The 25,624-nt window shown below is 43.2% G+C and overlaps 6 protein-coding genes across 6 annotated transcripts; 4 read left to right on the plus strand and 2 right to left on the minus strand.

Annotated features, from left to right (window-relative positions):
- Window positions 1–1,110: 1,110 nt before the first annotated feature.
- LOC108144210 (nose resistant to fluoxetine protein 6) lies at window positions 1,111–6,391 on the plus strand. Its single transcript, XM_017268883.2, has 6 exons — window positions 1,111–1,306; window positions 2,878–3,235; window positions 3,975–4,812; window positions 4,875–5,240; window positions 5,601–6,144; window positions 6,210–6,391. Exons 2-6 carry the CDS (start codon window positions 2,905–2,907, stop codon window positions 6,333–6,335), a joined length of 2,205 nt encoding a protein of 734 aa, XP_017124372.1. The 5' UTR covers window positions 1,111–1,306; window positions 2,878–2,904; the 3' UTR covers window positions 6,336–6,391.
- Window positions 6,392–6,674: 283 nt separating this feature from the next.
- On the plus strand, window positions 6,675–8,544 carry LOC108144685. Its single transcript, XM_017269750.1, has 2 exons — window positions 6,675–8,049; window positions 8,113–8,544. Exons 1-2 carry the CDS (start codon window positions 6,817–6,819, stop codon window positions 8,464–8,466), a joined length of 1,587 nt encoding a protein of 528 aa, XP_017125239.1. The 5' UTR covers window positions 6,675–6,816; the 3' UTR covers window positions 8,467–8,544.
- LOC108144686 lies at window positions 8,503–9,886 on the minus strand. The gene is made up of 3 exons (XM_017269751.2): window positions 9,225–9,886; window positions 8,980–9,163; window positions 8,503–8,926 (listed from the first exon to the last, which is right to left on the minus strand). Exons 1-3 carry the CDS (start codon window positions 9,795–9,797, stop codon window positions 8,559–8,561), a joined length of 1,125 nt encoding a protein of 374 aa, XP_017125240.1. The 5' UTR covers window positions 9,798–9,886; the 3' UTR covers window positions 8,503–8,558.
- Window positions 9,887–9,966: 80 nt separating this feature from the next.
- Window positions 9,967–11,028, plus strand: LOC108144687 (V-type proton ATPase subunit D 1). The gene has a single exon (XM_017269752.2). It carries the CDS (start codon window positions 10,064–10,066, stop codon window positions 10,802–10,804), a length of 741 nt encoding a protein of 246 aa, XP_017125241.1. The 5' UTR covers window positions 9,967–10,063; the 3' UTR covers window positions 10,805–11,028.
- A 170-nt stretch (window positions 11,029–11,198) lies between these two features.
- Window positions 11,199–12,927, plus strand: LOC108144717 (translation initiation factor eIF-2B subunit gamma). The gene is made up of 4 exons (XM_017269813.2): window positions 11,199–11,437; window positions 11,497–12,005; window positions 12,061–12,201; window positions 12,266–12,927. Exons 1-4 carry the CDS (start codon window positions 11,281–11,283, stop codon window positions 12,830–12,832), a joined length of 1,374 nt encoding a protein of 457 aa, XP_017125302.1. The 5' UTR covers window positions 11,199–11,280; the 3' UTR covers window positions 12,833–12,927.
- Window positions 12,838–19,745, minus strand: LOC108144718 (putative mediator of RNA polymerase II transcription subunit 12). Its single transcript, XM_017269814.2, has 3 exons — window positions 19,532–19,745; window positions 14,013–14,474; window positions 12,838–13,951 (listed from the first exon to the last, which is right to left on the minus strand). Exons 1-3 carry the CDS (start codon window positions 19,534–19,536, stop codon window positions 13,090–13,092), a joined length of 1,329 nt encoding a protein of 442 aa, XP_017125303.1. The 5' UTR covers window positions 19,537–19,745; the 3' UTR covers window positions 12,838–13,089.
- Window positions 19,746–25,624: the final 5,879 nt, after the last annotated feature.

A 25,624-nucleotide genomic window follows, 5' to 3' on the forward strand; every position in this document is an offset into this window, starting at 1 on the left:
GTGTAATTGCTAAAAGCTCCGGAGTCCCCGAACGGCGTTGCCAGTTCATTGAAATTTGTTAATTTAAAAACGAATTTGAATATAAACTCTAAAATATTAAGCATTTTTATACAATTAAGGTTTTTGCTTGTCTAGCCTAGTTTTATACACAAACAAGTGTTGTGTTTGTTCTTCTAATACTTCTAATTCTTCCTGTTTAATTAACGTAAAAATTAAGATTTTAATCCTTTCTGCCAAATGTACCAAGTGTGCAGGAAATCTTAAGGAAAGATAATGTTACAGATTTTTATTTACTTTTTACGGCGACAGCAGTAGCAATTACATTATACATCTTAATGTTATTTCAATTATAGCGCCCTGTAATTTCTGTTGGCAAATCTGTCAAAAAAAAAAGTTTGAATATTACAGTACATTTTAAGGAAGAGAATGTTTAAGAATGTTTTTTAGCAATTACATTTTACATTTTGATGTAATTTCAGTGGTATTGCCTTGTAATTTTGGTTGACCCTGCTGGTAGGCAATTATGCAATTACTCCTGCAATTGTAATTTAAGTAGCACTTCCTGTTTAAAGTAAAGATTCCCTAAGTCAAACTTTGTTTGATATATACAGTTCCAGTTATAAAATTATAAAAAGAGGCTTAACAAAATCTATATACTTTTTAAGACATGTATTTTCAATGTATATTTTTGTCTATGAAATTCTCGTAAGTAAGAAGCTTGACTGTCTTAAAAAGGGAACGCGTTGTAAAAGCGCTCCTTGGAGTTCCCAATTCCGGGGAACGCCTTCTTATCGTCGCGGTGTCAATGAACGATTCGGTCGATTCGATCGATCGGTGTGAAAAGCGAGAACGCCAATACCGGCACTTAAAAGCGCGGCTTTGTGACGTACGAAAAGGCCGATCGCAAATGCAGGCCGTACGCAAGATTCCCAAAAATAAACAACGCGAAGAGCAGTTTCACTTTCATCGCTCGGTTTGTTTTCATTCGAATCTGTATGTTTTTTGTTGTTGTTTAAGCCCCGCTTGATACCTGTTCACGTGCGCTTGGCGCTGACGGAGTTTATAAAGGTTTGCATCGCAGCGAAGGGAGCACAGTTCCTCGGAAAGACGCGAAGCTGCGTGAGCCGCGCTTAAAAACTAAAAAAAAACAAACTAATTTCAAATCCACGGTTTCGATATCAAAACTTTACAAAAATAAATAAACAAACAAGCCGAAATAATAACAAACGGAAACTCTTGTTGAACAAAAGCGAATGCCAAGGACGGTTCTATATTGATTGGATACTTGTTTGCGTCGCCGCTGAAAGTAGGTCACATTTTATTCGCTTGCATTTGATTAAATCCGGGACTTTAATCGATCCGAAATCCAGTTTTCTATCCCATCCACGCCTTGACCCTAAATAAATCACCATTTTCTTTTGACACTGCCATTAATAAGCAAAAAAACATAAAACGCAAGCCAGCAAACATGGCAAAACCAGTGCCAGTTCGCGAATATTAGTTACAAAACCCATCGTTTGTCCAAAAACTGGGCGATCGGGATCCGATTCGCTGGCAAAGTTAAGGTGAAGGTTCATTTGCATAGCCAAAGCCGAGAAATTAGATGCGAAACGATGCGCAGATTTACGATTTACCCTTGAAACGGTTTCATCCAAAAGCCATTAGCTGCCATCAAATAAATGCAAACTTCGCTATCGGTGGCTTACAACCGCGAATCTTGGCGACGTCTTCGAGAGCAAAGAAAACATTGGATTTACCATACATATTGTTGGGTTTTTGCCCACGCCAGTGCCAAAATTGGCAAAACGCCTGGAGGATTTATTCTCGAATTTCTACCCCTCAATCAGCGTAAGCAAACATCATTTTGGCATAAGTGTTTTGGGCAAACACAAAATTTGGCTAATTTTATTTATGCCTGCGAATTCTGATGCACGTGGCTGAAGCTAAGATCGAAGAAATATTTACAACACACGCACTCTAGTCGTTGACCTCTGCCAACAATTTGCAGATTTGGGTGCAAATCATAAAAGTAATAACACTGAACTTGGGGAATCAATGGGGGCGCACTTGAAATCTCATGAGTCAAGTCGAGTGACAAGTTTGATTGGCTTTTGCCTTTGGCAGCCCATAAACCTTCAGGTGACACTGTATTTTTGAGGGTGAATTTCTCGTGAATCAAACTAATCCGATACATTGGAGCTGACATTGAGACGCACTTACTGCTTGGATGCGGCTAATTGATGTTTGAATTGAACTCCAGTGGTTACCATTACCACTTCCATGTTCTGCAATCGGTTGACTGGCAGGTGTACTTCGCCTTTCTTAAGTTATCTTAAACCATTTAGGGTTAAACTCATTGTGGGTGCTAAAATATCTATTGTGCTGAAATATCATATCTAGTTAATATTATTATTCAAAATGATTTCTCAAAACAATTATTTATTATTTTAATTATCTTTGTTTAAATTTATGCCATTAAATTAAATTTGTAATAAGAAATAGAATATATTCACTGAAACTTGAAGATATGTTTTTTACAATCAGAATTATTTGCCAGAGAAAAAGCAAAAGCAAAAACCCTGTAGACCTCAAAATTATTAATTTCTAAAAATTCGCAATGTAAATAAATAGTTTTTATTTATGAGTTATGATTTTTAAATATTTGTGTACCTCACAGATAGGAAGAAGTAACGATCTCTAGGGCAATAAATTAATTTTAGCAATTGTTAAACAATCGAGTGCAATTTACCCGGAGTTACAGCTCTCTCAGCTCGTAAATCTTTTCCGGCAGGAAGTCGTCGTAATTTGAAAAGGCAGCCCCTGGTTTTCGTAACATAAGAGTGCTCGTATTGATGGGTAAACAATTTAATTTTCCAGTTGCCGCTCGTTGGCGGTGCATTCGGCATGGAAAAGCACTGGAGGTCGCTCTTAATCGTCAGCATCTTGGCTTTCGTAGCGGATGCAGCTGTTAATGAGTCCACTTTGCGTCAACATCGCTATGATTACGGTCTTTTCAATGCCAGCATGGAATTGACCACGGAAGTAATGGCTACAGATATTCCGGAAAAAGAAGGATATACTGTCCAGTCACGGCATGAACCCCATCTCATCCGGAGTTCCGTCATCTTTGGGCTAACCAAAGTGGCCAACGAGAGCAATGTGAGTCCCAGCTGCCACGCCCACCTGAAACAAGTGCAGCGAGGAATTCTCAGTAAACAACCTTGGGCCATAAAGGGTAAGTAACCAGAATGTAAATTGTGGAATTTATAAAACATAATACTTGCAAATTAGTCGTTTGCTTTAACGGGGAGGGGTAAAATATTCATTTTTAATTGATTTGAAAGCAGTTATACTTGCAATTATAGAAACTTGAACACTTACAATGTATTGGACAGGAAAACGTAGTAAACATGTTTTTTGATTCGATTTGCCGCATTTGGTCATTTAAAATATGAAAATATTTATTATTTTATATTAATTTAACAATTAACAAAATTGATTTTAATATTATAAATATTCAGTTAAATGTAAGCCACATTAAACTGCATATAAAACAAATAGGTCCCATTTCAAACCAAATATTTTCCATATCATTTCAAATAATTTGATTTTATATGTAATTAAAATTTCATATTTTCATATATCATATTTCAAAAAAATATTCAAATTAACAGCCAGGGATTTATTTGTACTATTCCAATATTTTTTTGTATCACGAAAAAAATATTAATATTGCCTAATTTATTCTTAAGAGCGCTTGATAAAGGCAGTTTTAGTAGTGTAAAAGCATTGTTTTTAAAACTCATACATTTTATTTTGTTTCTTTTGTAGTATAAATTTAATACTTATTTTATTGAGTGATTTTTCATACCCAATAGTCTTAAATTCATGTGACAATAGTCTAGTTTCTATGAGAATTTAATATGGTAATTAGTATAATTTGAATAAAATAATACTTTTCATTGAACTGGCAGTTCTTGATGCTTCGGGAACAAAGCCGTCCGGGTTCGTTTTCGGGCAGAACTACTGGCTGGGCAGTCGGGAGGCGTGCCGGGGAGTGCAGGGACCGGTGGGAATCACCTTGTCCCGGAACTACGAGCGGGTGATGCACTACAGCATCCTGACGCAAAGTGCCCCCTTCGAGATGGACTACCGGGTGATCTACCTGCGGCATCGGTCACCCTGGCAGGTGGAGATCAAGGTGATGTCCGAGCAGGTGCTGCACATCGGACTGTGCCTGCCCAGCGCCTGCGCATCCGAGGAGGTGAAGCAGCTGGCCCGGGACTATGTGGCCGGTGGTTCGTTCGCCGAGGACGACATCTTCGACATGCAACCGGAGGTATTGTACATGAAGGATCTGAAGCTGAGCGAGCGATTCTACCAGCGGTTGACCTTCCGATTGGTGGTGGCCACTGTCCTGGTAACCGGAGCCCTAATGCTCTGTGCCCAGCAGTTGCGGGTGGCCAAGAGGGGCGATGATCCGGATCCTGGTCTGGCTCCCGTGGAATCGGAGATCTGGCAGGCAATGGATTCCATCTTGAAGTGGCAGCCACTCCAGAACTTTGTGTCCTGTTTCGATGTGGCCCACAACTGGAGAAAGATCAGCGCCACGAGGGCAAACCAACCGGGGGAGATTCCCATCATGAATGGATTGCGATCGGTGTGTGCCATCTGGATACTGATCTTCCATGTCCTGTGGTACATGTACTTCACGGTGCACCACAAAACGGTGCTGATTTCGTATGCGGAGAAGGTCTTCTTCCAGTACGTTTCTTCGGCCCCTCTTCTAGTGGATGTCTTCTTTACCATCAGGTGAATATTACTTTTAAATATTTACACGTTAAATTTATATAATTTATTTTATTCATTTTCAGTGGCTTTTTGCAAACCTACAACTTCCTGAGAAATGCCCAGCAATTGGAGGCAGTGCGTCGCAATGGACTGTGGGGCAACATGAAGCTCTTTGGTAAGTTGCTATTCCATCGCTACCTGAGATTGGGTCCACTCTACCTGGTGGTGATGGGTAGCGTGGACTTGGCCTTCGCCTACATCGGCGACGTTTCCGTCTTCCACATCAACGAGCGGTTCGACGAACTGTGTCCCCAGCACTGGTGGCGCAACCTGCTCTTCATCCAGAACCTCTTCGACCACCGCGAGATGTGCGCCAACTGGAGCTGGAGTCTGGCCTGCGACATGCAGTTCTTCCTGCTGGCAAACATTGTCCTCTTCATTTACGCTAGGTGAGTCTAAGTCTAGTAGATTCTTTAATACCCTTAAAAAAATGCGTCAATGAATTCTTTAGTAATAAATATAATAATTTAACACTATCTAAAAATCTATGCACACAGAATTAGAACATATGTAAAATCAGCAAGTTAATTGTGGCCCCACTGATACAAACATATAATAGTTCAGATAAATATCTGACAATTGATTTCAAAATTTGATGTATATTATTTAAATTGAATATAAAATCATAATACTACATATATACAATACAAAGCAAGTAATGAGGCATGCATATTTTACAATTCAATTTAATCTTTTTTAATAATTTAGTTTATAATTTCAATGCAATGTTTAATTTTGTTTCCTTGTAGGCATCCAAAAGTGGGGAAAGTACTGACGATCTCCGGACTTCTGGCCACAATAACTTGGTCCTACGGGATCGGGATTACGAACAAATTCGAGTTCTCCTTCGACTCCACTTATGCCACTGGCACCCAGATATACACGAGTCCCTTTGTGAGGGTGCTGCCCTATATCGTGGGTGCGATTGCGGCCTGGTGCCTCCAGGAGCAGCGATTCCAGATGGAGCTGAGCGAACAGCAGACCCGTTGGCTGTGGCACTTCAGTCTGCAGGTGTTCCTGGGCTGCATCTACTCCACGGTGAAGCGGGATCTGGGCCACCTGATCACCATATCGCTGTTTGTGCTGGGACGGGCTCTGTTCTCCCTCACCGTTTGCTGGATGATCGTGGGCAGTGCATCGGGAAGCGGAGTTTGGTGGTCGCGCCTTTTGGAGGCCAAGTGCTTCCAGCATCTGAACCGCCTGTCCTACGCCATATATCTTCTAAATCCCCTAGTGATAGCCCTCGTCTACAGCCTGACCAGTACGAGTTCTGCTGTCGACCCCTTTCTGCTGGTGGGTTATCTGCTTTTTGATCCCGTTTTCACTTAATTTAATTTGTATTTTTGTATATTTTTCAGAGCGTCATCTGCTGCGGCTTCACCTTGATCGTCTATCTTGCCTCCATTGCCTTTTCGCTGGCTTTTGAGCTGCCCTACAGCAATCTTTCGAGTTTGTTGCTCAGGGGAAAGCCCAAAGCCGCATAAACTGTGATTACCTCTCATTGTTAACATTGCATCTAAGTCACTTATTAATAAGAAAATATGGTTACAACAAAAATGTTGGTTTTATTTGTTTGAATAACTGATATTGAACGAATTTAGTAAACACTATATTAAATAAAGCTTAGAGTAGGAAATTATTAACAAAACTGTATTTTTGGCGCCTAAATTTTAAATATCCCTGTGGATTCTATTGGACTGCAAGTGGACCATTTGAAAATGGTTTGAGCCTGCGCTAAATAAGTTCTAGTGTGACCAGCCAGTTACATTGGTCAAAAACGAGCTTTTCCCGTTAACCGTATGGAAGCTAAATGGCCAGCTAAATAAAACAGCTACGGCCACACTGACCGCGTCTTAAAAAAAGAGAATCTTTTTACAAATAAATATTGATTTTTGACCACTGTCCGACCGCGTCCTGCCAAAAGAAGCCGTCAGCCAGTTAGCCCAGACCGAGAACCAAATCGAAATGCCCAAGGAAGACGCGGAGCCCTCGGCGAGCGGCGTTGGGGTGGGGGGCACATTGGTCGCCAAAGAAAGCGATGTGCCTCCTCCTCCCGCGGAAAATGAAAATGCGACCCACAAGGAAAGCGACGCCTCTGCCTCTGCCAGCGTTAGCAGTGCCTCGACCACGCCCCCGCCCGCCCAGGACGACGCAGAGGAAGCGGAATTGCTGGAGAGGATGCGCGGAGATGCCGTTGGCAACACCATGTTCAGCAGTCGCTTCATCCTGCAGACCGTAATGAAGTTGGTGGAGCTGCAGCCGGAATCCCCCCTGGAACAGCAGCTGGAGGACGACCTGTGCAAGGTGTGGGACATGTCCGTGGCCCCCGAAGTGGTCACCCTGCTGCTGGAGAACGAGGCCATCGATCCAATCATGTACTCCTTGATTGCCGGCTGTGAGGATGTGCGTCTCTACGAGATTCTCATCGGACTGCTGGGCAACATGTGCGCCCAGGTGGAGTGCGCCGAACTGCTCACCTGCAGTAATGGCACCATGGAGACACTTTTCAAGCTGACCAACTGCATGGACACAGCCATGCTGATCCAACTGATGCGCCTGTTCCAGTACATCATGGCCCATGTGCTCAGCGGCAAGGAGCAGTTCGCCGTGGACTGGTACATCTGCTTTGCCGCCTTCGAGAACTCCGCCCAGAATCTGGGCAGGATTCTGCAGCAGTCCGTCAGCGATGAGCTGCTGGTGGCTGCCCTGAAGGCCACTAATGCTGTGCTGGCCAGTTGTGCACTGGTGGAGGAGGAGAACGCCAAGTCTACATTGAATCTGAAGCCCTTTGCAGAGGTCTTCCTGGTGCCAGAGCTCTGCGATGGCGTCAATACCGCCTTCCTGCGACTCATGCGCGACGACCAATCGAAGCTGGCCGACGAGGAAGCCGGCGAGGAGAACGGCGAAGCTGAAGTGCTGCCCGCAGTGGCCGCTCAGGACAGCGATGAAGACGCCGACGTTGGCTACGACTCGTGCGGCCCGAAAATAACCTGTGATGTGGAGATCATACAAACCTACCTCAACATTTGCACCATTCTGGTGCAGCTGCCCGAGGCGCAGGCCTCCATGGACGTCTACGCGCCCAGCATAGTCAGTTGTCTGGCGCGGATACTGCAGTTTCTGCAGCAGCCGCTGCAACTCATTCCATTGGGCGAACGCCAGGAGGAGTATCTGGAGGATTTGGCGCACATTTGGAGTGTGAGTTCAACTATTTCCCCTGCCTACTTAAAAAAGTTTATAGTCAACAATTTCCTGTTGCAGCGCCTCAAGTACTTCTATCACAAGGAAGCCTTCTCAAATCTACTGGAATTGTGGTACCGACTCAAGCAGCACATCGATAACTACACCGGATCAGATCCAGACACCAACGACTTCGAGGATGACGACGAGGAGGAGGACGCTCCCAAGGAGCAGTATGTGGAGAATGCGTTCAAGCTGCTGCGCCTGCTAGCCTGTATGGTGATAAAGGCCGAGAACTCGGATCTCCAAGAGATTGGGGATGAAAAGGTGCAGCTTTTCGTGTCTGCACTGAAAGCCGAAGGGGAAGATTCAATCTTCTCGAAGGCCCTCGAATGCCTGAGCGATAATGTGGATAAGGAGTCGGGCCAAGCCTAAAGCAAATACCTCCATGAAAGGAAAGACAAAAATGACTGAGATTGTAGCTTGCAGCACAATATATTCGTAACTTAGTGAGTATCCGGCTTTAACTAGGGCGCCTCGGTTCCAATGGCCTGCAGTTTTTGACGCATCATATCGCTCCACGATTGTTTTCCCAGGCGCACGCCTTTGTCGCCAGTGCTGCTGACCTGCAGGCGGTGTGTATTCGATTTGTTGAGCAGGAATTTGCTCTTATCTTCGTTGAGAGCATGGGCCACATGTTCCAGTTCGGTTTCCAATTTCACTTCGGCGGCTGTCACCTCTATGTGGAGATCCTGCTCAATGGCTTGGGAAATGTGAATGATAGCCTCGTTTTCCAAGTTCTGGGCATCGATTTTGTTGTGACCCACTAGCTCGGATAATTGCAGATTTAAGCTGCCTCCTTTGGTCATTACTTGGAGGTTGCCATGTACTCCAGCTAGAATATCCGAATTGTTATCATATTGTTTGTAATTTCTTAGACGGACCTACTCATGTTGATTTCCCCCGACTGGTGGACATGCACTTGGCTTGATTTGTGGACATTTTTGAGCTCCAGGCGTCCTGTTTGCGTCTGAAACTTGGAGTTTTCCACATAGCAACAGTCGGTTACAATGCTGCCAGCCTTGGTCGAGCAATTCAGGCTATCTCCCTGCAGTTTGTCCATTGAAATGTTCTGTAGAGTGGAATTAAAAGTGAATGGTAGGTTTTTTTTCGCTATAGAAATCCCTATTTACCCCACAATGTGTCTCAATTTCGGTGATCTTGCCCAGCAGCGTGCCTTGGCAGTTGATGTTTCCGTTTTCGCTATACAGCTTAATGTTGGTGGCCTTAACATTCTTGGTGAGGATGCCTCCATCCGCCTTGACTTGCAGCAGCTCACTCTGGACTCCCTCCACCCGGACATTGCCTTTGGCCTCCACGGAGACATCGGATCGCACGGGTATCTGCAGATTGCACTCGAATTGCGAGGGCTGCTCTGCCAGTTGCTTGACCACCACATTGACCACCTTGTCATCGTTGGTTATTTTCACATCCAGCGAGACATTGGAGTTCTTGACTTGGCCGCCGCACATTTGGGCTATAAACACATCTCCGCTGGTGTACTGATGCACATCCGCGGGCTGGATGCGCAGGAAAACATCGGACTTTACGTTGATCCTGGCAAAGGGGTTTACATAATGCAGGATCTCCTGGTGGACCATGCGCTTGTTTACGGCCATGATCGGCTTGAAGTTGGCCCGGGACTTTTTGGCGTATTGACGCAGGTGGTGATTTAATTGTGGCAACCACACACGTTGCAGCAGCATTATAAATCCCCAAAAAGAAAACAAAATATGTCAGTTTTGTTTACTTTTAAATGCAATATCAGCTGTTTTTGGGTATTAACCAACACTGCTCTTCGGAGTATTTCCCAGCACTAACTGCAATCGATTGCCTGCTGGCCATTGCCAACACTGCCGTCCGTCATTTTCCAGTTGGAGTTTTTCAGTGTTCTGCGACGGTTGCAGTTTTTCTCAATACGCAGTTGAAAATAGTTTAATCCAGCCAATTACCACCCGAAACAAGCAGCAAAATGTCCGGAAAAGATAGGCTACCGATCTTCCCGTCCCGTGGTGCTCAGATGTTGATGAAGGCCCGTCTGGCTGGCGCACAAAAGGGTCATGGCCTGCTCAAGAAGAAGGCGGATGCCCTCCAGATGCGATTCCGAATGATTCTGGGCAAGATCATCGAGACCAAGACCCTGATGGGTGATGTTATGAAAGAGGCGGCCTTCTCGCTGGCGGAGGCCAAGTTCACGTCGGGCGACATCAACCAGGTGGTGCTGCAGAACGTGACCAAGGCCCAGATCAAGATCCGCACCAAGAAGGACAACGTGGCGGGCGTGACCCTGCCCGTTTTCGAGTCCTACACGGACGGAGCCGACACCTACGAGCTGGCCGGCTTGGCCCGTGGTGGCCAGCAGCTGGCCAAGCTGAAGAAGAACTACCAGAGCGCCGTCAAGCTGCTCGTGGAGCTGGCCTCGCTGCAGACCTCGTTCGTCACCCTGGACGAGGTGATCAAGATCACCAACCGTCGTGTGAACGCCATCGAGCATGTGATCATTCCGCGGATCGACAGGACACTGGCCTACATCATCTCGGAGCTGGACGAGCTGGAACGCGAGGAGTTCTATCGGCTGAAGAAGATCCAGGACAAGAAGCGCGAGGCGAGGATCAAGGCCGATGCCAAGAAGGCGGAGCTCCTGCAGCAGGGCATCGATGTGCGCCAACAGGCCAATATTTTGGACGAGGGCGACGACGATGTGCTGTTCTAAGTATTACCGTGGATGTTGTTTATTCCAGCAATATTATTGTTAAACTATTTTCGTTCTGTATCCGTTTCCATATTGTAATTCGCAAAAGGGCAAGCCACAAAACTTATTTGTACCTAGTAGCAAAAGTGTGTAGACTATTCCAATAAGCAGAAAAGTATGTATTCCATTTTTGTAGTGTAGTGTAAGCTGCGCCAACCATGCATTAAAGTCTTGTTGTTTCATAAGAAGAGCATTTTTTGTGATTTCTGATTGGAAGAAGGGATTTTTCATTGCAAAAAGGGTCATCTGACTTTTTTATACAACGGCAAAAGCAACAAAAACAATGACGCAGTCACATGACAGCGAACATATGTCCAATTGGAAACAGTGTTGGGCAGCGCAAGCAGTTGTGGCCCCTTGCATTCGATCAGCTGTTTGCGTGGCTTTTTTGTATTTGCACGCTTTTTAGCCGACTTTTATAATTTTTGTGTGTGGAAATGACCAATTCCGAGTTCCAGGCTGTAGTTCTTGCCGCGGGGCGTGGCACCCGCCTACCCGAAGTGCTGGGAGATGCCCCCAAATGCCTGCTGCCCGTGGGCCCGTATCCTCTGATTTGGTATCCACTAAATCTGCTGCAACAACACAACTTTTCAGGTAATTCTGGTTGTCATAAGTGAAAGCCTGGTTTAAATGGTTAATATTGTCTTCTATAGAGGTCATTGTGGTCGTTCTGGAGCAGGAGAAGCTGGAGATACAATCGGCACTGGAGAATACACCCCTTAAGCTGAAATTGGACTATGCTACGATTCCCGGGGACAGTGACTTCGGAACTGCGGACAGTCTGCGCTACATATACGACAAGATTAAGTCGGACTTTCTGGTTGTGAGCTGCGACCTGGTCAGCAATGTCAACCTGTATCCGCTGATCAACAAATTCCGGGAACATGACGCCTCCCTGGCGCTGCTCCTCTTCCCCAGCGGCTTCGAGTCGGATGTGGTGATGCCGGGTCCCAAGAGCAAGCACAAGCCGGAACGAGATGTCATAGGCATCCATGCGGCCAGCCAGCGATTGGCCTTTGTGTCCGCCGCCAGTGACTGCGAGGAAACTCTCAATATCCAGCGGCATCTGCTCAAGAACCGGGGCAGATTGGATGTGTACAGTCGCCTGGTGGATGCCCATGTCTATGTGCTGAAGAAGTGGGTCATCGATTACCTACGAAGGGTGAGATAGGGTCTGCATTTATGAGAATTACCAATCTAACAAGCGATCTTTGCAGAAGGAGAACATATCCACATTCAAGGGAGAGTTCCTGCCGCACTTAATCAAGAAGCAGCACTCCAAACGACCGCCCAAAGCTGTGCAGGACACAACCTCCGAAGTGGGCTTGGTCACCAAGAATGAGGATAATGTTTTGCATGTGAGTAAGGCATAAGCTCTGTGGGTATTTCTTTGCTAACTCCCAAAATCACTTACCATTACAGTACGTGCCGCACTCCATTCTAGACCAGAAGATCACACAGACCTCGTTGTTTAATCAATCTCTGTCCCAAGTTCCCTATCATGGCGACGTGGTGCGCTGCTATGGCATCCAGGCGCCCAAAGAAGCGATTGGCGTGCGAGTGAACAACACTCTCAGCTTCTTGGCCATCAATCGCAAGTTGGCCAGCATCTGGAATGAACTGTGTGGCGAAAAGCATCCACTAATCTCGCCGGGAGCCCTGGTGAAATCCACTCAAACCAAGGAGATCATAGCTGCCGACAATGCCAAGCTGTCCGAGAAGACCTCACTGAACTTCAGCGTCTTCGGACCCAACTGCATCATCAATCCCAAGAACATTGTGGCCAACTCTATCATCATGTCCAATGCCATCGTGGAGGAGGGCTGCAACATCGACAACTGCATCATTGGCCATCGGGCGGTGGTCAAGAGCGGATCCGTGCTGAAAAACTGCATCATTGGACCCAACTACGTGGTGGAGGAGGACACCCACAGCCAGGCGGTGCATCTGTCCAACGCGGATCAGTACATGGAGATAGACATACAGTGAGCGGCTAACTTAATGTGGCTTCCTTTATTAACGAATTGAGTTAGAAGGCGGATTCTTCTAGCAGGACATTAAATATTACAAATAGGTACACGAAACTCGCGCAAGGATTTACGGGCCTGACACAGAGAGCTGGGGCGAGAGCGCTTAAAGCTACTTAGATGGGGAATGGGGAATGTACACGAGAGGTGAGTGGATCCGAGGGAACGACAAGACTGTTTTTCTGCTCACTCCTCCACTGGGCCATCCTCCGCACTGCCTCACTTCCTCCGCTCGTATAGGTACTCGTCCTCGTAATACCTTGGCGTTGTGGCAATGAACACCTGCGGTCGGCGCTGCTGCAGCGAGATGTTGATCTCCTCGGGCGTGCGGAAGACCTGCTGCTGCTGCTGCTGCTGATGATGTTGCTGCTGCAAGTGCTGCAGCTGGGGAGCGGTGGTGAAGAAGCGGTACGGCGCTGGCGTCACGGTCGGCGCCAATGTCTGTGGCCTTTGCTGATGCAGCTGCAACTGGGGCTGGTGCAGCTGATGCAACTGCAATTGCGGCTGCACTGTGGTCGCCGGCAGTGGCTTCCGGTAGGCCAGTGTTGTGGGCTGAGGCTGCGGCTGCGGCTGGTGGCGGATCTGCGTCACCACTTGTGCCTGCGGCTGGGCCTGCTGCTGGTGCTGCTGGGGCTGTTGATATTGTACCCTAACCTGCGGCTGCTGGTAGGCCACCACTTGGCGATGTTGCTGCTGCTGGGGCTGTTGCTGTTGCTGGTGATGGTGTTGCTGCTGCTGCTGCTGTTGCTGGATTCGTGGCCTTGGGGCGGCGGGCAGCTCCTCCTCCTCCTCGTCGTCGTAACGCTCGTGTTCGTAGTAGTTCTCCGGGAAGTAGCGCTCCGAGTAGCGCAGCGTAACATTGGGCTTGCTCTGGTGCTCCTGCAGATTGATGGGCTTGTACAGGTAGTCGTTCACAATGTGGTACTTGGAGGACTGTTTGCAGATGTTGTCGTGCGAGGGCGGCATGCAGATCAGATGGATCTGGTGGAAGGTGAAGCCCTCGGGGCAGATCCACGAGTGCTTCTGGCTCTCCTGGCAGTAGTGGAACACTTCGCAGCTCAGCGATTCGTCGGCATAGTATCTGCAATACATGTTTATCATAAGAAATTGCTAGCCAAATACTTTCAGACTTGGTCACCCACCCGGAGTTCCTGTCCGTGCAGCTGAAGGATGACTTGCTGAGCAGTGTGGACAGACGATCGGGCTCCTCCACCTCCTCCTCCTCCTCCTCGCTCTCCTCGCTCAGCGGCTTCTTCAGCTGGCCCTGGATCTTCAAATAGTTGCTCTGCTGCTTGGCATTTCGGTTGGCGTACACCTGGCGCGGTGCCTCCTCCTGATCCTCCTCGCTGTACTCATAGACCTGGCGATGCTGCTGCTGCTGCGGCTGCTGGCGATAGGCCAGATGGGTCTGGGCCTGCGTCTCGAAGTCGTCCAGCTCCTCCTCGCCGCCGCTGGCGTTCACATCCAGCGATCGTGCCTCGAATCCCTTGGGCTTGGCAGTGGTGGCCGTGGTCGATGGCGCTCCGGTGGCGGCTCCTTCCGCGCAGCTGGACCACAGAACTGTGGCCACTGCCAGGACTAGGAGCACTGTCGACGACGGCATGCTGCAATGGAAATAATGGCCATCAATCGGATGAGTCAGCCTGCTTTATGATATGGGAAACTCTGTGGCAACCAGCAACAATCAAGCAACCAGCAAAAACGCGGGAAAATATTTCTGCGAACCTTTTCGCGAAGATGCCGCCAAATTGCAGCCAAAGAAGGCAGCATCATCGGATCGTCATTGGCATCGGCATAGCCATCGGCATCGGCAGCCCAGCGACCAGTTATGCAAGAGGCCAGACCAGACCAGACCAGCCAGCCAGGCCAGAAAACTTGTTATAAGGCAAACACGGCAACTGCAAGTCCCAGTCCCCCAAGATCGAAACGGGCCATGGAGTTTAGAGTTTGGAGTTTGGGGCTGGGAGGTGGAGTTGCAGTTGGAAATGGAGATGGAGATGGAGATGCAACTGCGGCTGCGAAGGCAAGGAAAGCTGGGCTCTGGGAATCACTGATCATGGCATACCCTTGAGCAAGTCACCCCAAAAGATTAGAACACAAGTGATCCACTATTTTTGAATTGGAAAAATTAGGTAGATATACTAACCAGTCCACATTTAAAAGCAATGGGTATATAATAACTTTTGTATTTGATCTTTGACTATTGCTAACACTATACAATTAAAAATAAATATTATTAGAAATGGTACTCAGTTCGTAAATTAGATTTTGAAGCAGAGAAACCTAAGCAAGCAGAAAAAATTAGTTTTATTTTACAATATAACCAGATATGTGTAACTTTTATAGGATTTTATAAATACAGCAATATCCAATATCATATTGTTTATTGAAAAAAGGGATTTTCAAAATTATAGATTAAAATCAAAGGATATTTTTTCTAAATCTGAATATATTTATTTAGTAGGTTTAGGAAAAGTGATACCTAAAATCATCTTGTTCATTGGATAGTAATTAGTAAATTCCCCGGAATTATAAATTTAAATCAAAGGATTTATATTCTGAACCTTATTAGCAATCTATTTGATAGGTTTGAGAAGTGATAAGCATTCCAATTTACACAGAGTAGTTTCTAAATATCATAATCAATTTTCTTTTTATAGTTTTTTTATTTCTTCTAGCAACATTATCTTATAAAAGAGACTTCAATTGGTTTCTACCCCCTGCCTTGAGACCCCGATCCCATAGTTCATGTACCCCACCAGCAGTCAGCATGATGAAGATGCTCAGCCTGCGGCGGGTTCAATTTGAACGCCATTTACCCGAGACGGAGACCCACTCGCGCACTCGACTTGGCTGAATGTCAACTGCTGTTCATACGCATAATACATATATCTAAACCCTGACGGGTTGGGGGGAATTCCTGGCCTGGAAACCGATCCACCGATCCGGTGCTGGCCAGTCCAATTAACCAACGTTACGTGCCAGCATCTAATTGGGGCCATAACGTTAAAGCCCGAGTAAGAGTCGCAAATAGTTGGGCAAGGTGAAATATGTGAGCTGTAATGAAAGCAACAGAGCCAAAGCAAAAGCAAAAGCAAAAGTCAAGCCGGACTTTTACTTTTCACGCCGATTGGCAGTCGCCCCAGTCGAGTGTCCGGCTGTGCGAGTGACTTTGAACCCGCAGCCACGGCGGATTTTCATGGATTTGGGCCAGGCCAATAAATCTGGAGAGCGTCTTATGCAAGTATCGAATTTTTCCAGCTGGCAATTTGTCAGCCTGTCGCTTGGCAGCTGCAAGTTGCAAGTTGCAAGTTGCAACTTGGGGGGACCTTTGAACTTTAAGAGCTGGCTGAGAGTGCCACTGTTGCCAGTTGCATTGTCACTGTCAGCGAACCTTTTGCGCAATCTCCATGGGAATCCGGGGGAATCTGCCCCAAGGAATTGCTCACCCTGGCAGCAAATGCAAATATCTAGCATACAACACACATTCCTCGGCAGCAGCCTGGAGTGCTCCACTTGCAGCACACACACAGCACTTTCGCAGTCGCAATAGCCAGTCTGTCTGCCATAAATGGGGAATTGGTTGCAGTTGCAGTTGCATGTCTCGGGATCTGTCTCTGCTTTTGGTCCAGATGCAGACGTTATCGCACCGCAGTTACATCATGCATATATAGCACATAGCATAGCATAGCACAGAGTAGAGGCGATGCGTTGATGTTGATGGTTTTTGCCCCATTCCCCAGATTTAGACTATTACACTGGTAAAAAAGACTTAGTAAGTCCACATCTATCAAACTTAAATTAAATCATTTTGGCTGTGTTTTTAGGAACATTTCATATGAATTTAAAACTATGATTTTAATAATTTTAGTTTAATATAGATATAATACATTTTTAAGAATTGATTTTATATCTACAACATTTCATATGATTTTAAATTGAATTAAAATATAAAATATCATAATTTGAATTTAACAGCCAGACAACTTTTAGTTATTTCAAATATGGAAATATTACATTTTTAAAATAATTCAAATGTTTTATAATAAAATTATACAATTAGATTTTGATTTTATATTTTATTCATCTATGATATGTCATAATTTTAATTTAATAGCCAGACTACTCCTTTTTTTACAAGTGTACCCTCCGCTCACCCACTTTTCTCGAAACCACAAGACAGGCGATGCCGTCGGTTTTGTTATACATTCAAGTATCCAAGTCGCAGTGGATTTTTCTGTGTGCCACCGGGTTTTCTTGCGTATGGAACGCTCGGACTATATTTGCTTTTGATTTCCTTAAATGTTGGGTGTGCGTCACGTTAGGCGGGCATTTTTGGGGTGACATAAGCGCCGGTCTTAGGATATGTATTACGACATTTGTGCACCAAATGCACCAGCTGCATTTTGATAAGTGTACTGTCTGCTTGGCCAACGAGAGTGCAAATTTCTTGTATAACCCAGGGAGTAGGCAGAGAATTAAGACACCAGTCCACTTAGCGCCACAATATAGCCGCGACTGCCCGCTGTTTTCCAGCCATTTCAATTTTCATGTTCATTTTCATTCCCATTTCCATTTCGGCGGCTCTTTAGCATGTAATCTGCTCGAGTTTGTTGCCCAAGTCTTTTGTTTTCACTTGTAACTGTTGCTGGTTGATTCGAGTGCTTAATTAAACACAAGCTCGTTAACACAACTCCCGATGCCATTAAACTGTGTGAAACATGAAAGCCCAACCAAATAAACTACATTGCACTGCCTTAATTTCGTTTTTTTTTCATTTTCCCATTTTTTTTTTAACTGTTTCTCTGGCAGTTTATTTTGTTTGTTACAAATTAAGCGGCGTTAATGTGCGTGCAGTTAAGACGGTTTTGCTTTTTAATGTACTGGAAATTTACGTCTGTCTGATTTCGGGCATCTGGATAATGTGGCGGCATAATTGCTTGGCAATGGATTTTATGTTCCACCGTTTTTCTCTTTTTGTCTTTTATTATCTCATGTTATGCCGTGGTAATTTTCACAAATCTGTGACCTTCACTTTGGTGGGGGCCCACTCTGAAGTGGGTGTGTTTATTTGCTTGGCATCGATGACGGGCGAAATCCAACGAGCCAAGGTAAAAGTGAAAGAAATCAATTCGATGTTCGATGGCAATTTATTAATTGCTCCCCACAAAAACACACCCCATCGATAAAGTGACCACAAATCGAAAACAATTACAGGCGGGGGGCGGTGGGCGGTGGGCGTGGCTTTTTAGGAGGCACGCTTGGGCAATTGCGCATTTCTGTGCGTCGCTGTAATTCCAAACGTTGAAATATTGCGTATACGCCACATGCGTCGCAGTGCGTGCATTTGATACAATTACCACTCATATTCGCAGTCACTTATATAATGCCCAGAGCATGAGTAATCCACACGACTTGACTTTTAGAAAGGACCAGCTTTGTGATGCAATCTGTCACGGAGATTGGATCTCCCCGTGTCCAGCAGGCGTGACCATTTGGAGTCCTAATCGATTGATCTACTCTCGACCACTCGATGGCCATAAAGCAAACATAAATTACTACATATAAGATCAAAAGATTGCCTAATCTGCACAGGAACGAAAAGTCTAGTATGATGATTGATTGTTTAAAATAAAATTGAAAAGCAATATGAAATACATAAATAAATTTGTAAGTTTATTATTCACCACAGATCTCTTTCAATTTTGAACAAAAATAGAGTCGATGTAGGATAGAATGCTCTTTAACTTGGTAAGATCCTCCAAGATTTAACTTCAAAAAAGCATTTGATTAAAAATTTACTACTAAACAAAAGTAAAATTCAGAGTATATATGGCATCGACAGATTTTTCCACCAAATTGCAAAGCAATTAAAAGCCAATTCAAAAGAATATAAAAATGTTACTTGAACTAATATTTTTCAGGTCGAATATATATATGTTTTGTTGGAAAAAAATATTTAAAGTAGTCATGACTTAATCATAAAAATCTAATGGAAAATAATTAGAGATATATAACAGTTTTTATAGGTATCAAGATCAAAATAACTTGATTATTATTTAAAGTAGTTTAAATTGAACATGACTTCATCATAAAGATCTACTGGATAATAATTATAGTTATATGACAGTTTTTATAGGTATCACGATTCAAATCTACATTTTTACTTTAGTAGCTATGAAAAACCTCTTTAAAAAGACATCCCAACTTCTCTCTCTGCAGCAACTCATATAAATAAGTACAAGTATCCCCCTGGGTTCAAGTCAGCTGCCTCAATGAACTGTCGGCAAACAAAAGCGAAAACTCCCACGCCAAACAAAAAAAAAAAAAACACTCACACACACAGAGACAGAGACAGAGTCAGAAAACCAACTGAAATATATAGAAGGAAAAGTCAGTTGGGGTTTTGTGTTTCTCTGTGTGTTACGTATGTCGCTGGGTTTTGAAATCGCCCAAAAGAATATTTTGTGGTTGCCAAGCGGGCCAGAAAATTGGGCCGAGAGAACCCCGGCGGAGACCGAGACAATACCGAAAATGTTAATTACTGGTTGCGGCGACTGCAGCACGAATTTGTGGCCGCGAGGCAGGCCAAGTCCAGGTTCAGACTCAGATTCAGATCCAGGTTGGGACTATGATTCATAGTCCCGCTTTGGAAACTTACTGCATTCTGGGGGCGATCGCCTGGCGGTATCCAAATAATCCAAATAGTCTTGGCTCCGGATCACACACTGCACTGATCACTGTTTGTTTCTTGGCTATTTATAAATCACTTCGTTGCACTGGGCAGCTTGGCTTCGCTTCTTCTAACTGCTAACTGCAAAGTGCTAAGTGCTGCTGCTGCTGCTGACGGTTCACTCGTCTGGCTCGAACAACAAAATGAATGACTTTCTTTGGCTTGTTTATGTTTTATACCAAAAAATCCAGACGGAGCCGAAGTCGAAGCCGCCCATTGAGAGGATTGGCCGAGAGAACGGCCCCTTCTCTGTGCTTCTCAATGGCTCGGGCCTAGGTTTTCTCTCTACGAGCCGAGCTCTTCGTTTCTCTATTTCTCTTTCGCTGTCTCAGAGCCACTCAAAGTCACCATGGCAAGTTGAGTGGAGTTTTCCTCACTGCCGCCAAGTTCGTTTCTTAAGTCTTTTGATCTTCACAACAAGAATTTTAAATTGATAAGAACGGATAGCAATTTTATGTAATGTTTATAAACAATATAAAGTAATATTTATGTAATTCAAAAAATTACGAGGTTTTCAATTCTTTAAGAAAATACATGTTTAGGAATTAATTAGAGCATATTAGATTTTGAAAAAAATGTCTATGCAATTTGAGTTTAATTAAATACAAAAATAATTCTTTTAATATCAAGAAAACTATTTTATAGAGACCTTTCCAGATGAATTAATTTAGTAGGAATATTTTAAAGAATTTTCAATACAAATACATGCTTTAACATAGTTTGTCTTTTATTTATTGATATCAACATATTTTATTACTGAATCTGCTAAGAAGGTTTTGTAACTCAACATTGTATGTGGAAATTACTTTTTAAAATTGAACTGTATTTATGCCAATTTACTTTTAGATTAAATACCAAAACCTAGAAAATCCACAATATCATGTGGGAATATTTGTCTAAGACTTTATTGATAGAAAACATTAGCAAATTTGTAAAAGAAAAACGTTTTCTGTGTCCGTCGACAGGGATTTGGCTTAGGCTTGCCCATTAGTCATAAATGAATTGCTATTACTCATGCATTCAGATATATATCGAAAGATCTGTAACTGTTTGGGGTTTCGAAAATGAAAATGCCTGCCACACATTTGCATCCATCAGATCAGATAGTCGTAAGTGGCCGTCGAAGTGGCCAGATAGAAGCCGCTCAGATATAGTGTAATTAACATTTTCGCTGTTGATTTTCTCAGCCTTCGCTGCGCATTTTGCATGTTTGCTATTTTCAATACAATAACAACAATCAGTTGCAGCGGCAAAGGCGACAGCGGCAGAAGCAGAAGCAGAAGCATATAAAAAAGAAATAAAAATCATTTGCGCCGGTTTCTTCAACGAGGCTGTGACTGCGACTGCAACTGCACTAGCGATGCTCCCACAAGCGAACTTCAGACCGCAGAAACAGAAAACAGCTAACAGCAAACAGCAAACAGAAACAAAACCTGTGCGGCAACTCATCTCATCCGCCGAATGAAATGCTAAAAGCTGCTCACCGACACACTCGGCACACACATGCCTGCATTTGTTTGGCTAATATGAATTAATTTACAATACTGCAGACGCCTACTAAAGGGGGGGTCTACTAACGCCTCCGACTGTTGAACTTTTGCGTTTCTGTGCCGCACTTGCAGCTCAAAATGCATTTGTATCTGCATCTGTATCTGTATCTGCATCTGCATCTCAATTCGCATCTGTATCTCTCCTCAAGCATTTCAATTCCATGCCGTTCAATGTCTGGATACTGACCGCTTGCATATAGCCGCAGATATCTGGCGTGGCTATATACGTATATATATATATATATATATAAACGATTTGGCAATGCATGCAAAGAAGCGTAACGCAAAGAAAGTGCAGCCAGCCTGCTGTTATGATTGCCACCGTTCGAATAAAAAAAAAACTAAAGTGTTTGAAGCCTGCGATTTTCAGGCAGGTGATATAACAAGTTCACATAATTTGCTGGCTTTTCTTTTCGGTTTTTTTTCAATCCCCATCCACATTACATATTTCCACCAAGCCCGACAAACAAATCAGGCAAACTTGCTGCTGTCAGCAAATCAGCAAATCGCAAACAGCTTCACGACTCGAGGAATAATTGCAGGTTGGAGCTAATCAAAATCATTCCCAGGCGGGTGCCTCAATTATAAGGCATAATTAATAAATCTTTTGCCGGATTAGTCAGCGCAAAAGGGAAAAACAACTTGGACACACAGAAAAACATACATCTCAATGGCTTGGAAATAATTGATTTTACATGATGATTGATTGTATGCTGTTTTATTTTATTTTTTTGGCTAGATCGTTCATTTTAGATTTTTGATAATGTCAAAAGAATTTTTTCAACCTTGCTATTTTATTTTAGGCAGGTATTTTTATATGATTAAAAACTGTAGCTCTTAAGGAGCTAACTTTGTAAGCTTACTTATAGTACTCTCGTTTTTAAATGTGAGTAAGCTATAATTCGAATGAAATACACTATCTCAAAAAAGCATTAATAATAATTTGTATAAATAAAACACCGAATATCCCTTATGGAGTAAACTAAACAAAAAAGTTTTACCCAAAAAAAAGTTGATAAAAAGAATTTTTACTGAAAGAGGTTTTATGTTAAGATTCATTGTCATGTAGTATTAATGTTTTCAAACATAGCTTTTACTTTTTTATTTAAGTCTTCTGCTCGTCCCTAAAATGTTTTTATTTGAATTTTAAAACATATTTTTTCTGTGTATGAAGGCTTGCCAAAAGCCCCGAAAAACAAAAGGTACACCCAAATGCACATGTATCTGCAATGTCGCTGACTCCCTGCCAGCAGCGATTGTCCCCTAATAACACGGGTAAAAATTCATTACACGAACTAGCTAACTGAACTGGCCAACTGTTGGCCATTATGCAAAGTCCAAGTCCATTCCGAGCCATTCCATGCCAAAGCCATTCCAAAGCGGCACGTTTCGAGGAAGTTGATTGTCACAAAGCCTCTCATAATCATAACTGTGTTTGCTGCCCCATCAGCAGCTACTTCGGCCATACAATACCATCGTAGTTTGGTAGTAACAACGAAAACAACGACAACAACGACAACCACGACGGTCAGGTTCAATGGGGGAAATTATAGACATTGCAGCCACAACAAAACTGGAAAAAATATTGTAAAACTGAAATCGGACTTGGGCAAGATCTGGCCAAAATATTATGTCTTTGAAATTAGCCCCTGCCTATTACAAATTACTAATGCGCTTTTGTCAGCTTGCTAGATTTTGTGACTCCGTTTGAGTGCCACAAATCAAATAGGAAGAAATAAAAAATATATATAGTTTAAAGCTTTTCTTTTATTATTAGCTTTATTGCAGCTCCTAAATTTACCGAAACACTCAAACATAATGTGTTTCAGTGCAGCGGTTTAACTGCTGCAATTGAGAATTGGCCAGTTGAACAGCTTGCAGCGGACTTTGCCACCAAAAAAAAAGAAACAAAACCAAAATAATAAAAAAAAGAAAGACAATAAAATTGTGAAGAAACATTTCGCATGTGTCCATGGTCCACTCTTTTGTTTATAAACTAATTAGCCCTAATGCTTAATGCTCCACATATTTTCCATCTGAGATGTGAGTGCGTAAGTTTTGAGTTATGTCACTGGGTTTTCCCCTCTTGCCAATCTCAATCTCTCAATAGCGGATTTCTCAAGAATTGCGCGCTGTATCGCGATGGAAAAAGCGAAAGTAAATCTTGGCTCAGAAACGGCGGATCCATTAGCGTTCTAATAGACACGTCACTCTTGAAGTTCAAGGCCGCGCCGAAAGAGTGGCGAATTGAAATTAATTACATCGAACGCGCCTCGAAGTTCTCTGGGCGTTGTTTGAGCACTCCATTAATGACTTCGGGCCGGGATCTGTTTTAGATTAGCAGTTCGTTTAATTCACACGCGAATAGATTGAGTAATTTGGCTCATACATTTCAAGTGGTTTTATTGGGGCTCTTAATAAAGTCATATGTGTTTTAAGGCTTAAAGTTAGCTATGCCAAACACCAGAAAATAATCAGTTAACTTTAATATCTTTATTTTAAAATATAATATAACACTTTTTATACTTACTTTAGCCTATAATAGGCATTTTAAAATAAATTTATTAATATAATAACTTCTTCCAATATTAAATAAATAATTAAAACCAAAATAAGATATTCAAAATATAATAGAACATTGTTGCGTTATTTACTGAATAAGCTTATTATCAATAAATAAATGTAATTTTATAATACAAGCCTAGTAGAACGCATATACTTAGTCTTTTAATATTAAATAAACAATTTAAGTGATTAGTTTTAAAAATATTAAATTGACACTCAAAAAATTTTTTATTGAACTCAGCTATTATTTAAAAAGTTTTATTTCCAGCTTTTAATATTTTTATGGAAACTTTCTATAGAGTAACTTTCCCTCGAGTTAGTGTTTAATCTTTAAAAATTATTCCCCTTGGAACTTTTGGGAGTTAATTGGCTCACATTAGCTCCGCGCTTAAAGTTATTTAATAGATGATTAAAGACCCAACAACTGACATCACCCGCCAGCATCAGCCAGCAATCACACACCCACAATTAGCGGGCAGTCGGCTGCGAAAACCGTTGAGATTAATTCACATTCACAGCGTCATAAAAGTTATGACCATCGTTTACGCCAAGTCAACAATGGGCAAGTATTATTACTCCGAACTTCAAACTCCAAAGCCGGAACTTGTCCGCCGGATGATTTGTAAGTTTTTTCGGCTGGATTGTTGATTGTTTTTCGTGGGCTATCAAGATCAGATCGGATCAGATCAGTGGAAGTTACGTGTTAATTCAAACTCACAAGCTCGCTGCATTTTCCGTTTTCGGTGCGGAAGTGACTGTGAACTTGACATTGAGGGGGCGTGCCCTGGGGTCCAAAGAAATGCAAATTTCTGTCCATTCTCACAGCCCACAAGCAAAAAAAAAGTGGGAGATTAGAGCGGAAGGAAGTAGAAATCGAAAGTGAATTTAAGTCAGTTTCTAAACTACTTAAAAATGGCCAAGGCACACGCTAAAGGTTAATGACAACTTTATGGGAATTCGATGTTAAACTAAAATTGAATAAAAGTATGTGAACAAAAATTGTAGTAATTAAAATATATTTTGTTATCATTTAAGCAGTAATTGTTTAATATGAAAAATTTGAAATGTAGATCGTATGACAAGTAAGATGTTAGTTCTTAAAACTAACATTTTTGTTATTTCAAAAATCATTAAACAATTTATAAAATATATAAAATAATTCTTGTTTTAGTTAAATCACAATTTGTTAACAAAGAAATAAATTATTCAAGCCGCAATGACAGATCTGAAATGAACACATTTGGCTTTTCGAGTGGCCAAATGTATATGCGTAATTCAATTGAAATCAATTGCAATGCCTCCGCCAACAAATTACCAATCCACGCCAACCTCAGCCATCAAGTGGCAACAAAGAAAATGGAAATGGACAAGATAAAAACCCAAGAGCTAACAGCTAACAGCCAAAACCAAGCAAGCCAAATCCGCTTTTGTCCAATTGTGGCGCACTTGAAGCATGAAGCGTGCCCATGGAGCAGGCACCTGATGTTGATGGCGATGGTGGACTCGATGGACGGATGGATGAGCTCCTCCGCCACGGACCAACCAATTGGGCATGGCTGGCTGCATTAGCGGACCCATGGAACGCCACAAAAGAAATGCTGACTTGGACTTGGGAGGCTGCGTTTGGGAATGGGAATGGAAATGGATTCGGGTTGATTCGGGGCTAGCGGGCTCATTAATTTCAGTTCAAGGCATCGAAACATTTTTGTATCTTTACGTAAACTCGCTCGTTCCGTTGCCGATTTGTAACAATAAAAGACTTGAAGTGGGGACGCGAGATAAAAAAAACAAAAAAAAAAAACAAAAAAAATCCAAAAAAGACAACACGAATAAATTCGCAATTTTTGTTACAATTTTCATTGTGTTGGGTGCAGTTAGAGGTCCGAAGGCAAGATCAACCCTCCGC

Source organism: Drosophila elegans, unplaced genomic scaffold, assembly GCF_018152505.1.
Source record: "Drosophila elegans isolate 14027-0461.03 unplaced genomic scaffold, ASM1815250v1 contig_183, whole genome shotgun sequence".
NCBI classification, from domain to species: Eukaryota; Metazoa; Arthropoda; class Insecta; order Diptera; family Drosophilidae; genus Drosophila; species Drosophila elegans.